This window comes from Mus caroli, chromosome 3, assembly GCF_900094665.2.
Source record: "Mus caroli chromosome 3, CAROLI_EIJ_v1.1, whole genome shotgun sequence".
Classification (NCBI taxonomy): domain Eukaryota; kingdom Metazoa; phylum Chordata; class Mammalia; order Rodentia; family Muridae; genus Mus; species Mus caroli.
This window is the reverse complement of record NC_034572.1, coordinates 57,651,913-57,665,921: the sequence shown is the minus strand read 5'-3', so window position 1 is coordinate 57,665,921 and position 14,009 is coordinate 57,651,913. Positions and strand designations below refer to the sequence as shown.

Genomic DNA, 14,009 nt, shown 5'->3' with positions numbered 1-14,009 from the left:
TCACTTTGTAGACCAGGCTGGCCTCGAACTCAGAAATCCGCCTGCCTCTGCCTCCCGAGTGCTGGGATTAAAGGCGTGCGCCACCACGCCCGGCTCTGACTTGCTTTCTTACCATGCCTATGAAAGACCATCTTATGCAGCTTATCTGGAACTTTTACAGACAGGAGATATGCAGTCTTGTTTACTTATACAGACAAATCTACCTAGTAGTTTCTGCGTCAGGATTTCTACACAGTCATTGCAAATGGATTGTTCTGAATTTTCAAACACAAAATAAATAAATTTTAAAACATTAATACAACAGCAATCTATTTTGTATAATGTATTGACTAGATATGTCAAATCATTTATTACCTTCTTAACACTTGCAGAAAAATCAGCTACTATTTTCAAAATATTGTTGGTTTCAGGGAAGTCTTTACAAATATAAGGTTCTTCAGCACATATTACTCTGATTGCCAGGCCAGGACCTAAATAACAAAAATAATTTTGAACATAAAATCTATAGTTACAATGTTAGTAGAAAACTGATACTATCTCTAAAACATAAAACCCTTATAAAATTAGGATCTAACTGCCATCACATAATGTTCTGTTTTCTTCTTTTTATTTTAGTGTTAGAACTCAAACCCAGGGCATCATGCATGCTAGCAAATAGTCTACCACTGATTCTTAGCAGTCTAAATTTCAAAGCTGAAAATATAGCTCTTTGGTAGTCAATGGTATGTAAAAGGACATGAGGCTCAATCTAAAACTAAACCAAACAAGTGAATACTAGGTATTTAATTTTAAATATATGTATTAATTTCCCATCCAAATTGACTAATATATGTATTCTCACAAAACTGTTCCAAGAAATATTTTAATTCATACTATATGTGGTAATTTATTGATAATCTCTTGAGGGAATTCTCTATCATACACAAATGTAAAAAATATAACGAACCATCTTATCTCATAGGCTATTTAAAATTAAAATATAAAAGTGAAAATAGTTTAATGCAAACCTGTGAGCTAGCACTTTTATTTACCAAATACGTAATAGTCATAAAGTAAGTAAGTAAGCAAGCAAGTAAATAAACAAACAGCAGGATACAGAGACCGCTCAGTAGTTAAGAATACTGTTTCAGTTGCCAGCACTATGCATCTCAGGGGCTCTGATGCACTCTTCCGACTTCTTTAGGCACCTGGCATGCCCATGGAGAACACACACACATGCAGGCAAAAACACATGCAAACAAAATAAACCTCACAGAAAACTAAAAAGAAAAAAAGGCATGCACAAGATCTGCTGCTTTACTATAATATGAAAAAAAGAAATCCCTTGAGGTGTCTAGAAGCAAAATGAAAATCATATTCCAATTAGTTGTCCTCAGTCTCATTACTAGTTTTAGAATAAACATCCAGGGTTTTTTCTTTCGCCCCCCCCCCCCCAGTGTAGCTCTGGCTGTCCTGGAATCACTCTGTAGACCAGGCTGGCCTCGAATGCATGAACTCAGAACATCCAAAGCAACCTGGAGGTGGGAGTGAGAGGAATCTTATTATTTTTTAAGAGAACCATTTTTCAAGAGACCCTATCTTTAAAAAAACAGAAGAGGAGAAATGAAGACTTAATTCTCTTTTTTCCATGGAATACATGATAAATACACACAGTACTCATGGTATAAAAATCCTAGATCTATAATTAAGAATTATGTGCAAATGTAATTAAAATATCTTTATGCTCCACCTCCTCATCTGGAAGCAATGCTATATGCTAGACTCCCAGGAATCATATAGTATCTAAATACAACCAAAAAAGAGAATGAGTCACAAATAGAGTAGGCACTCCAAAGAATGTGTTCCCTGTCACCCTCTCCCTTTGTCATGTCACATATTCCCTAAGAAGAGAAACGATTCAGAATGGTCTAAACCGAATCCACATGACCGTCTACCAACAAACAAAACCCAGATATGTTTTTACCTGGAAAAGGATGCCTGGAAACCAATTCTTCTGGCAGGTCAAGCTCTCTGCCTAAAATCCTGACTTCATCTTTATGAAAATCTTTCAGAGGTTCTATTACTTTTCCCTATAAGAAAATAAGGGACCAATGAAAAAAGTAGACTATCACTTAAGATATTTTCTCCTATGAGGCTTAGAAGGAATTAGATTACTATTCAGTGGCATTCATAATCTTTGTTGAAACACATTTTAAGTACAATCCTTACAAGTCTTATAAAGAAAAACAAACTCTGGTGCTGGAGAGATGTCTCACTGTTTAAGAGCCCTGGCTCCTTTCTTCCAGAGGATGCAGCATCAATTCTCAGCATGCATACAATCATCTATGAGGTCAGTTCTACGGGATCCAATACCCTCTTTCTAACCTCCACTGGCAACAGGCACACACATGATGCACAAACATACACAAAGACACAAACACATACACACACACACACACAAAAATGAAGAAAAAAAAAGAAAATGGAGAGACCCATCAGCTCTCAACTATTTCTCACTGGACACAAAGAAGGCAATTAGAAAAAATAATGGTCATGCTAATGAGTCCAAATGAACTGGGTGTGGTGGTAAACACCTTTAACCCTAGTGGTGGGAATGCAGAGGCAGCCAGAACTCTATGAGTTCTAGGTCTACACTAGTCTATGCAGAGTGCATGTCTAAAAAAAGACAACAAAACAAAACTTTCTAAACAGTATCAAAAAAATAAAATGATAAGTCATGGTAAGAAATAAATAAATGTATATATTTCATGTGCATAAGTACTTTATCTGCATATATATATATATATATATATATATATATATATATATATATACACACACACACACACACCCCATTTGCATGCCCATCAGAACCCTGGAACTGGAATTATAGTGGATTGTGAGCTGCCTTGCAGGTGTTGGGAATTCAACTCCAGTCCTAGGAAAGCAGCCAAGTGTTCTTAACTGCAGAAACATTTTTCCAGCCCCAACAAAAAATATCAAATTAAAACTCAGTATATGAGCAAAGGGTATGAACAGTCATTTCTCTATAATAAACAAATCACCAATAAGCATCTGAAAAGATTCTAGACATTACTATAGGGAAACAAAAATCAAAACCACACTGATCTTAGCATAGCAGTGCTTGCACACCTGCTAGAACAGTGCTGGGAAGGTAAAAGGACAATAACTTCAAGAAACATATGGAGATCCTGTCTCAAAGGACAAAGAATAACAGAGATACTACTTTTCAAGGGGACAATGGCATAGCTATTAGGATAGCTACTAAACACAAATACAAAACAGTGAACACACAAAAGCCAGAACTCCTGTGGTACTTTGGTTAAAAAGTAGAATGCTGCAACTGCTATGCGAGATAGCATGTACTTTCCACAAAAGAAAATTAAAAACAGACTAGAAAAAAAACAGAACAGTAATCTTACTTCTAAGTATGTATACTGAAGAACTGAAAGGATTCTTGAAGCATAAATATATACCTACATTCATAGCAAAACTCACAATGTTCAAAGCATAGATGTATCACAAATGTCCAGTGATGAATAATTAGATAAACAAAATGTAGTATCCAGAATGCACCGTTCTATTACTTAGCATTTGAAAAGAAGGGAATCAGATCACATAATATAACCTTAAAACTTCAAGGACATCATGCTAAGTATGAAATAAGCTAGAAAGAACAAGACACTACTGAAAACAGAATAAAGGGAAGTCATGTTTGTATGATACCACTTGTATCAAGCAAGTATATAAGGGAGTCAAATAGAATTAAAAATTGAAGGGCAGTTGGAATGTGTTTAATGGGTAAGTTTCAATTCTGCAAGCAGAGAAAGTTACAGATTCTACTATTCTATTCCAGATGGGAGAATTTATTTTATGTTTTATACAGTGATTTTTTAAAAGGCAGGTAAGTCTGGATAAGATATGGGAAATGGAAACCAAGTGAGAATGTATGAATTGAACATTTTGGACAACAGTCTTTCAAAAAATCAAAATGTTAAAGAGGCATGAAATTTAGGAATTATGTTTTGTTTTTGAAAAAGGTTCATCTATCATCTTGGATTTTCACTTGGTATGTAGCTGAAAGACCATGATAGTCTAACTTCCTAAGTGATAGGTTTACAGCAATGCAGCACCACTGTGTGCTATTCTAGCAATACTATACCTAGGTATCCACTAGAGGAAAAGGCAACTTTACAAGAATTTGTAACCAATATTTATAATGTCATTTCTAACAGCCCACACAGGAAATGTCCAACTGAAAATTGCAAAAATATGTATACAATGGAATACTATTTAGCTATAAAAAGGAGTAAGTTCTAATATACATTACACCATAGATGAGCCTTGAAAATATGTAAGAACTTAAGATGAGCATAGTAGACCTTGTCTGTAATCACAGCACTCAGAGTAGGTAGAAGCTAGAGGATCACCAAGGTCAGCCTTGGCTGTGTAACAAGTCAAAGACACACATTACTTGAGATCATCTTTTTAAAAACAAAGCAAAAAAGTCAATTACAAAAGCCCAGGTACTGGTGATAAAGTTAAACAAGGTGTCCAGGAAAACTACAAAAGCAGAAATTAGTAGTCTGAAGGGAATGATGGCCTTTAATCCCAGCATGTGGGAGGCAGAGGCAGGCAGATCTGTGAGTTTGAGGCCAGCCTATCTACAAAGCAAGTTCCAGGTCAGCCAGCCAGGAATACAAACAGATATCATGTCTCCAAAAGTAAATTGAAAAAAAGAGAAAAACAGTGGCTAGTTTGTCTAGGGTTGACAGGAGATGTGGGAAGCAGTTAGAATGAAGAGCTGCTAATGAGTACAAGATGCACTGCATTCCTTTTGAGGGTAATATAAATGTTCTACAATTAGTTTGTGGTAATGGTTACTCAACCTTCAAAGTACTGAGAAGAAAGAAAAAAGGATGGAAGAATAGTAAATGTTGCATGGACATACTTTACGGAAAAGTTCTCACAAGCCTTTACCTCTTCCCTTAACTTCCTGATAAGTTCTGTGTCGTTGTGGTGGGTTTTGATGAGTTCAGCTTTGCCACTGGCAACAAGGGATGCACTTTCGATTAGATCAGGCCGTAAAGTGCCTTGGGCAAGAAAAACCTCCTCAGGCTTCAGACTCATTTCTCCAATTACTTCATTGGCAATCTGTTACCACAAGAGCAGAACAGTTTTCTGAGAAATCAATCTTTCAACAAAGTTTCAATTAAATTTGATTCTTTCTAAAGTACCAACCAGGAAAATAGATCCATCAAACTCACAAAAATAAATTTCTGAAAACATTGTACATTGCATGAGATTAAAACATGTATGTGAGCATTCCCTTCGACATTACCTAAAATATGGTCACTAGTAAACCCAACAGAAGTGCAGTGCCAGCAGAAAGGACCATCCCAAAGGCTAGAACAGCAGCTTAGCAACATGCATACCTATTAAACCAAAACAGTGTCTACCTGTCCACAGGACACACACACACACACAGTGCATATTCAAAAGTAAAACAGAATTAGCAAAGTTTGTTATGTGATATGATAATAATAAAAACACACTAAAACAGACATAAGACAGTATACATTATCCATATTAAAAGAAAGGTACCTTAACGAAAGTATCACCAATAATTTTTCTTTTCTCCTCAGGACTTGTTGTCATATTTAATGTTTTGCTAATTCTTTTCCGTGGGGTCCTGTCTTCATCTGAGATTGGTAGAGTAGTTGTTCCATTGTAGAAGGAATGAGCAGCATTTATTACTGGAAAAGATCAGAGAAGTATTTTAAACTATTATATTTCTTTAAATCGTAAGTAAGTCAAAGTATAGAAAGAAAACCAAGGCAAACCCACCATTTGATGTCCCTTACATTTTTATTTTCCCATGTGTTCAAACAACCCAGCAATAAACCAGCAGTAACAAGTCAGGTCGAGAGATGGAGATCTCTGAGTTTATTCAGAACCTCTGTGACATTTAGATATGAGGCCGCAAACCTGCCTGCCAACAGTGCTAGTTGCTTTCTCTCTGGTCAGTGTTGCACTAGAAGAATCCAATATATTTATATTTATTGGATATCCTATATCGCCCAAGACAGTCAAAAGCAGTAGTTCCTCTACAGAAAACCCCGCAGACCAGCACAGTGATTCTTCCAAACTTGTATCTATGCATTTAAAATTACGTAGGTATCCTTTTATTTATTATTATAAGAACAAATAACCATGGTACTTCACTTGCAAAGTGTATGCCTAGAAGGCTGTGGGTTTGATTCCTAGCACTATCAAAAATGAGAAGCATCTAAAGACAAAACACTAACACCACTATTTGGTAATAAAGCATTAATACTAGTAAACTTCACCATGAGATGATGAAGTAGCTGGATGTTTCAATCAGGGTCCATCAAATACCTGTTGTTCCTTCTCCTAACCTGATCAGTTACCCACAAGCTCCTACCCATCAATATTTGTACAGTTAAACTGGGCAAGGGATAGAAAGAAGGAATCACTGTTTAATGTCACTTAGTTCTGTTCCTACTGTACAGTCTGTAACCTCAACTATGCCTGGTGCAGTGTTGTTAGTCCAAGGTCTCTTAGTAAAAAAATGCTTCCTCAGCGTGAGGACAGAAGTAGCTCCCTCTGCATTAAGGAAAAGAATCTGCTTCTCATGTTTTCAAATATTCCCTGCTTTAGGCAAACCCAGTGACCTATTTCTCCCAAAATCCAATGTTCCCACTTCCTGAGCCTCCCCTAGAAGTCTGCCGGCCAAATAGCGTATTTCCTACTAGCTTCCTTCCCACTTTAGGCCCAAGACTTTGATATCCTCCATTCTATTGGTCCAAGTTTTTGTCCCATTGAAGTTTCTCTACTCTGAAAGTTACCTTAGAAAAAAATGTAACTACACAAAAAATGCAAAAATGGTTATTACAAACACTAGTAAACTAAAACTAAAGGCATCTCTAGGCCAACTTTTTCTTATCCTGACCTCAAAACGTTCACAGTAAACCCCATAAACAGAGACAGTCACAACAAATATGTGTGTGTGTACATATATTTGAAAATTTGTAAACTTACTTATATAAGATATTCACTTATGCAAGTTAGTATCTAAGCCTTTCTACAAATACAGATTGTTTTGCAATCAAGCTCATACAGAGAAAGAAGATTAAATTTTGTAATTTGTAAATTCCAAATAGTCAGACAAGTGAAGACACTGCTAGGTCCCTGTAAGCACTAAGGACCCTTCAAAGTTAATTAGCTTATCAGAGAATCCTCCTCAGAAACCCGAATTTTACTCTCTAGTGTTCTTTGAACTGTTTCCTTATTCCTTCCACCTTCATCACTGTAACTGTTTATGCCTTTGCTTTTAGTCTTGCTTCAAAAAGGAAAGTGCTTATGTAGGAGTCATCATTATACTCAGCCTTTCAGCACCAATTAAACTGTGTCCAACTGTACTTTTAATCTATTATATCATTTCATCATTGTAGTCATCAGTTAAAGTAAGTATATTAGTGATTATCACTGCCCTTTAAATCAATAGTAACTGAGGATGTCTTTTTTTTTTAAATTTTGTGTGTCTGCAAGCACTGACCTACACAACAGACATCATGTGTCTTCCTCAGCATAGCTCTTACTAAACATGGAGCTAACTAGTTGAGCCAGATGGGCTGGCCAGCAGACCCCAAGGATTCATCAGTCTACATCTTCCTAGTTTGGGTGATGATAGGCATACGGACACATTTGGATTTTTACATGTGTTCTAAATAGAAATTCAGATGCTCATGCTTCTGTGGGAAGCACTTTATCAATTGAGCTGCCTACATGGCTTGCCTTTAGTCTGGACAATGTTGCCTAAGCTAATTCCAAACTCCTGGTAGCAAACAATTCTCTTTCCTTGGTCTTCTAAGAGCTAGGATTACAGGTGCATACAACAAACAAGTCTTAATAATTCTAGACTTTTAATCTACTCTCTTTGTATGAGCTTGATTAAATACAACCTGTATTTATAGTAGATGCTCACTTGCATAAAGAATATTGTGAGAGGACAGATTTGGGGGAGATTTTTGAGGACAGAATAGTAAATGTAAAATGGCAACTTACAAGTTCAGTATATTATTAGTATAATAGTCAATGAACAAAAAATTTATGAATATGAACTAAAAGGCATATTTAGCCTTTAGGTTTTAGAGAAAACTACATTTATAATACTGAACTGAACTAAATCACACAGCTTGAAGAAATAACCCCAGGTAAGAATCAACTTCTCCATGATAAATTAATACCTTTGACTTGAATTCCAAGCTTTTTGAGGGCCTCTTCAACAGATTGGCTTTCTCGTTTTCTCATAAAGCCATTATCAATGTGTACAGCAATGACTTGATCTTGGTTCAAAGCACGATTTAGCAAAGCTGTACAAACAGTTGAATCTACACCACCACTGAGTAAAACCTGTAAATAAAATGAAGAGAAAAAGAAAATCAAGCAGAATAAACAAACAAGAGACTCTGAGGGGATGCAACACACAAACTATATATGCAGTCTGTCAGTTGTCAGGGCTAATCAATATTTCTGACCTAAGTCTGTAGACTTAGATCAAACACTTACCAACACTTTTGATGTTCCTACTTTCTCTTTAATCTCTCGAATGCATTCAAGTTCTCGGTTCTGCACAGTAAAGTTCCCACTGCATCCAGCTATATCATACAGGAAATTCTTCAGTATTACCTTCCCATTTTCTGTAAGGCCAACTTCAGGGTGGAACTGTACACCATATAGCTTTTTAGATTCATTGGCTATACCTTCATGGGAAAAACAATCACAAAGCAACTTTATGGTGAAGATACAACTAATATTCACAATCCATTCTCCATTCCTCAAAATCTTTCTCTATAAATGTTAAATGTATATGCCCTATTCAACTTTTAATTACAGAGAAAGAAAATACATAAAAAGCTATGTTACTATAATCTTTATACAGTATACAGCAAAAAAAAAAAAAAAAAAGAGGTTTAGGACAGAGCAGAGACTATTTCACTAGATTCTTATTTCTCTATCATTACTTTGATTTTTCATCTATTTAATATAGGAAAAAAAAAAAAACCTCAATTTTGGTTCTCAGTCCTACATGACTTCCACATATACTTAGCATTCTCTAATGCCCAACATTAAAAAACCTTCATACCACAAACGTTTTCACTATTTTCTAATATTTTCTTTCCAGTTCCAGTAAGGACAAATGCAGGTTGAATAGCCCTACTCAGAAGTGTTTTAAGTTGTCAATAGTGTAACAGTTTTCAAGATTGAAACATTGCATACTAGGAAGCTCCTTAAGCAGAAAGGTAAACGAACAATTCAAATAGCTTCTGGAAGTTCCTGAAATTGACCAGATTCACTAGAGTCCCTCTAGGATGGGAGAAGCTGCACTACAAAGAAGACCAAGAGCAGCCCAGCTGCCTGGAAGAAACAGAAAGCAGCTGGGCTGCCTGGAAGAGGTTTAGACCTATTTTGGCACCTAGAATAGATAGATACTCTCCAACCTGTTAAGATGCCAACAAGTAGCGCCAAGTGTTCCAGGTTCCCAGCTCTGTGAACTGTCACCCATGTTGTGGTAGGCTTTGGTAATAAGGTTGTCTGAGTCATTTCTGTTCCTACAAGTAACCTCTCACTCATATTCCTGTAGTAACCCCAGGGAAATTCATTGGTTCACCTAACTGGACTTGGTAATAGCCATGCTTTGTCATTTGGAGACACTTAAAGAATTTGCAATTGTGATATTTGTTAGTAATCAAGTAGTTTTGGATTGTGAACAATTTCAGGTATTCAGATTGGGGATATTTACTACATGATTGCACATACTTGACCAAAGAGTTTAACAAATTCTTATGTTTAATAAGTGTGCTTAAATAGTTAAGCAATGGGTGCTGAGCTAGCGGATTTACATGGGCACCATTATCCTTATTTTTTGGTTCATGGATCAAGAAATTTGTCTCAACTCTTATAGCTCATGCCTGGGAGGCTCAAGATCTGAGGCACTTTATACTTTATGTGTCTTCCAGGATACCACTCTCAGTTTACTTATTCACTATTTGCTGCTTCTCACTCATCATTGCTAGTCCCTCTTCACCTGGCCTATCTCTACATATAGAATCTGCCAGAACTCAGGCCTTAAATCTCACATTCTCACAAACCTAATATTCCATACGTCAACCCATCAGTATACCTCCAGCCTAGTTTTCTCTGCTGAAATCAAGATGTATAACTGCTTACCTGGATACCTTTATTTTGATGTTATTTAATAAAAACACCCTGAATTTCATATGAAACCCGAAACCCCTGAAGTTTTTACCATTAGGTAAATAGAAATTCCACCCATATGTTACTCAGACAAAAAAATAAAAAAAAATTAAAAATCCAGTATTTAAAACTTGGTTGTTTTACCTTTGCTATTCCACACTCAATCCATTGGCAAATCTCTGTCTCTCCGCTAGGAGCATTATTACAATCCAAAGATAAGACTAGCACTTCTACCACCCTGCTCTAAACTTTACTTTTTCTCCCCTGATTACCAGAATATACATCAGACAGCTCAAAACTGCCTGCAGCTCAGCTTCCGAGAACCCATAACATTCTCACCTCCTTGAGCACATATTTAGATACACATACATTCATATGTATTAATTTAATCGTGTGAATTTTATTTTTTAAGTTAAGTATTTTAAAGCCTTACGTAAACTCTGAATAATTTCCTTGGTTAGTAATGTTACTACATTAAGTTACCACATTTACAACAGCTATGAAAAAAAAAACCATACCCACAACACAATTCAATGGGTAAAGGCACTTGGTACCAAACCTGAACCTAATGCGATCCACATAGGAAGGAAAGAACCCTGTAGCAGTCCTCTGACCCACAGGCACAATACATGTTTTAAAAAACAAAGCAGCCGGGCGTGGTGGCGCACGCCTTTAATCCCAGCACTCGGGAGGCAGAGGCAGGCGGATTTCTGAGTTCGAGGCCAGCCTGGTCTACANAGTGAGTNCCAGGACAGCCANGGCTACACAGAGAAACCCTTTCTCGAAAAACCAAAAAAAAAAAAAAAAAACCAAAGCAAAGTAAAAATTTTAAGTGAAAATTTAAGAATATCTCATATAGAATCATAATCACTATGAAAAGTTTTAATGAAATCTGAATTTTTACCTGCCACAATGTTCCCAGAACGTGCTACAACTTTGAATCCATCAGCAACTTTGTCTACACTGTCTCCATGTGTAAGTAAAACAATTTCTTCCTTCTGCAGGCCCCTAAACATAAAAAAAGTAAAATTTACACACTAATATCTCAAGGAAAACCATGATTGATAGGTCAATGAACTGTCTAGTTTTATAACAGCTTGATACAAGCTACAATAATCAGAGATGGGAGCCTCAACTGAGAAAATGCCTCCCTAAGATTTAGGCTGTAGGGAAATTTGTAGGACACTTTCTTAATTTGATTAACTGGAGATGACCCATTATGAGCGGTGTCTCCCTGGGCTGGTGGCCCTGAGGTGTATAAGGAAACAGGCTGAGTAAGCCATGAAGAGTCAGCCAGTAGGCAGCACCCCTCCATGGCCTGTACATTAGCTCCTGCCTATAGGTCCCAGCCCTGCTTGAGTTCATGTCCTGACTAAGAATAAATAAGCTAAATAAATCCTTTCCTCCCTAAGTTTCTTTGATCATGGTGTTTCATCACAGAAATAGAAATCCTAACTATAACAATTATTTTGTTTAGAAATACAAATTTGCTGTATAGTAGATTAGGAAGATTCAGGAGGTAAAAGCTGTATAGTAATGGAACACTTTAAGAATTTACATAGAATTTATATATGAACTTATATATAACTTATATATATAACATAGAATTTATATATAACTATAAAGAGTGCTAATAAAAGATATTAAATCTGAAAGGAGGACAACTAATAAAAATTGAGAACGAGGGGATTGTTCAGAAATTTCAGTGGTTTAAAATACTTGCTTAACACAAGCATAAAAGTTCAAATCCCCAGTATCCACATAAAAAGCCAGTTGTAGCCACATGTGGACCTGTAACCCCAAACTTGTGGTCTAACACAAGAGAAGTCGCAAGTATTTCCTGTCTGCCAGTCTAGCTTCAGGTTCAGTCAGAGAACTTGGCTCAAGAGGATAAGACAGAGAGTAGTAGAATAGTGTCTAACATTCTCCTGTCACTTCTATGTGTATGCACATGTGTGCATAAAACGCACATAAACACACACACAACATATACCCATCATACAGCACACACACACACACACTCACGCACACACACACAGAATAATTTTAAAACTTGAAAATTGAACTGATGAATATATGAAACTGGTACTCTAATTACACTAAAAAGCTTATAGATAATAAAACTGTATTTTCAACATTTCATTTCTGAGATTTTATCTTTAAAACAGATATTTCAATGACTTAATAATTCACTGTCACATTAGTAATGATGATGCTGACATTGTTATTGTACAGCCATCTGTTCAGTATAAGTAAGATGCAGGTTACTATATAATCAGGCTGGCTGGAGTGATGCCTCCATGGTTTAGAGCGCTTATCTCTCTTCTAGAGTCATTCTGTTCCCAGGACCCATATCAGAGAACTCACAACCACTTACAACCCCAGCTCCAGGAGATCCAACACCCTCTTCTGATCTCAGATGGTATGCACACACATGGAAAACATACACATACACATATACACACACACACACATGCACACATACACATACACACACAGAGGAAGGCAGGCAAGCAGGTTAAGAGTAAGAGATATTAAAATCAGAATACTTAAATAAAAATCCTATAAACTTTTACATTAATATAAAAATAATTATATAAACTGATTTTATCTTTCAAAAGACAGAAAATACATATCGCCTAACTGTTCACAAAAAACACCTAGAAATAAGCACAACACAATAGGCAAGGTGGAACTCTAGTGCAAAAACAAAAAGGAAAGCAATGGTATTTAACTATGAAAAGGAAGTAGTTGATCCCTGTGATCTACCCACATGGTAGAAGTAGAGATCTAATTTCCAGTTATTCTCTGACCTCAACATATGCTCCAATGGCATGTATATAGACACAAAAAATAAATACAACAAAAAACTCAATACACATATAAATTAAATGCATGGGACTAGCAAGATAGCTGGGCTGATGAAGGCATCTGTCACCAAGCCTGAAAAAGGAGAGAACCAACTCCCACAAACTTTCCTGATTTACACACACACACACACACACACACACACACACACACACAGTGGCATACACATATGGATGGACCCAAAATTAAATAAATGTAATTAAAAAATAATACCTGAATAATGAACACGTATTATCCATACTAATGTTGAAAACTCCATCCTCTCTAACACTTTTTTTATGCACAGTGCCTCCAAAAACTTTATTCATCATCTGTTCAAAGAAAAAAAAATTAATGTTACTATGAATCAAAAAAAAGTTCGTATGCTAATAATAATTATTTATATCCTTTGCTTTCAAAATGTTGTTTGTACCATAAATATGAGTAAAGAGGTGTTTAATGTGTGTAGGTAACTACTATTACTGTATATAAAATTGTTAATAGGCATCAATTCATAACAAAATTTCACTAGGAATTTGACCTGAGGTTAATCTCTGACAAACACTGAGAGGCTTTCCATTTGTTGTACTTTAATTAACATTAAAAACAAACAACTGGTCAGGTGTCCTGGAGCATATGCTCTTAATGCCAGAGCTCAGGAAGCACAGGCAGGTGAAGGTAGGTGAACTCAGGCCATGTTTGGTCTACATAGGTGAGTTCCAAGACAGCCAGAGCTACATAGTGAGACTCTTATCTCAAAAAGAAAACAGAAAGAGAAATTTTTCTTTTTTTTTTTTCTTTTTTTCTTTTTTTTTTTGAGACAGGGTTTCTCTGTATAGCCCTGGCTGTCCTGGAACTCACTTTGTAGACCAGGCTGGCCT

The 14,009-nt window shown here is 36.2% G+C and overlaps 1 protein-coding gene across 3 annotated transcripts in view; it reads right to left on the bottom strand.

Annotated features, from left to right (window-relative positions):
* Gmps (guanine monophosphate synthase) overlaps nt 1-14,009 on the bottom strand; it is a 49,510-nt gene that overhangs the window by 13,229 nt on the left and 22,272 nt on the right. For all 3 annotated transcript variants that reach the window (XM_021157139.2, XM_021157142.2, XM_021157141.2), the window contains 8 exons: nt 13,363-13,460; nt 11,186-11,289; nt 8,593-8,786; nt 8,271-8,436; nt 5,605-5,756; nt 4,981-5,154; nt 1,964-2,069; nt 355-470 (listed from right to left, as the gene is read on the bottom strand). In XM_021157139.2, coding sequence (XP_021012798.1) covers nt 355-470; nt 1,964-2,069; nt 4,981-5,154; nt 5,605-5,756; nt 8,271-8,436; nt 8,593-8,786; nt 11,186-11,289; nt 13,363-13,460 — 1,110 coding nt within the window. The remainder of the gene's footprint in view (nt 1-354; nt 471-1,963; nt 2,070-4,980; nt 5,155-5,604; nt 5,757-8,270; nt 8,437-8,592; nt 8,787-11,185; nt 11,290-13,362; nt 13,461-14,009) is intronic.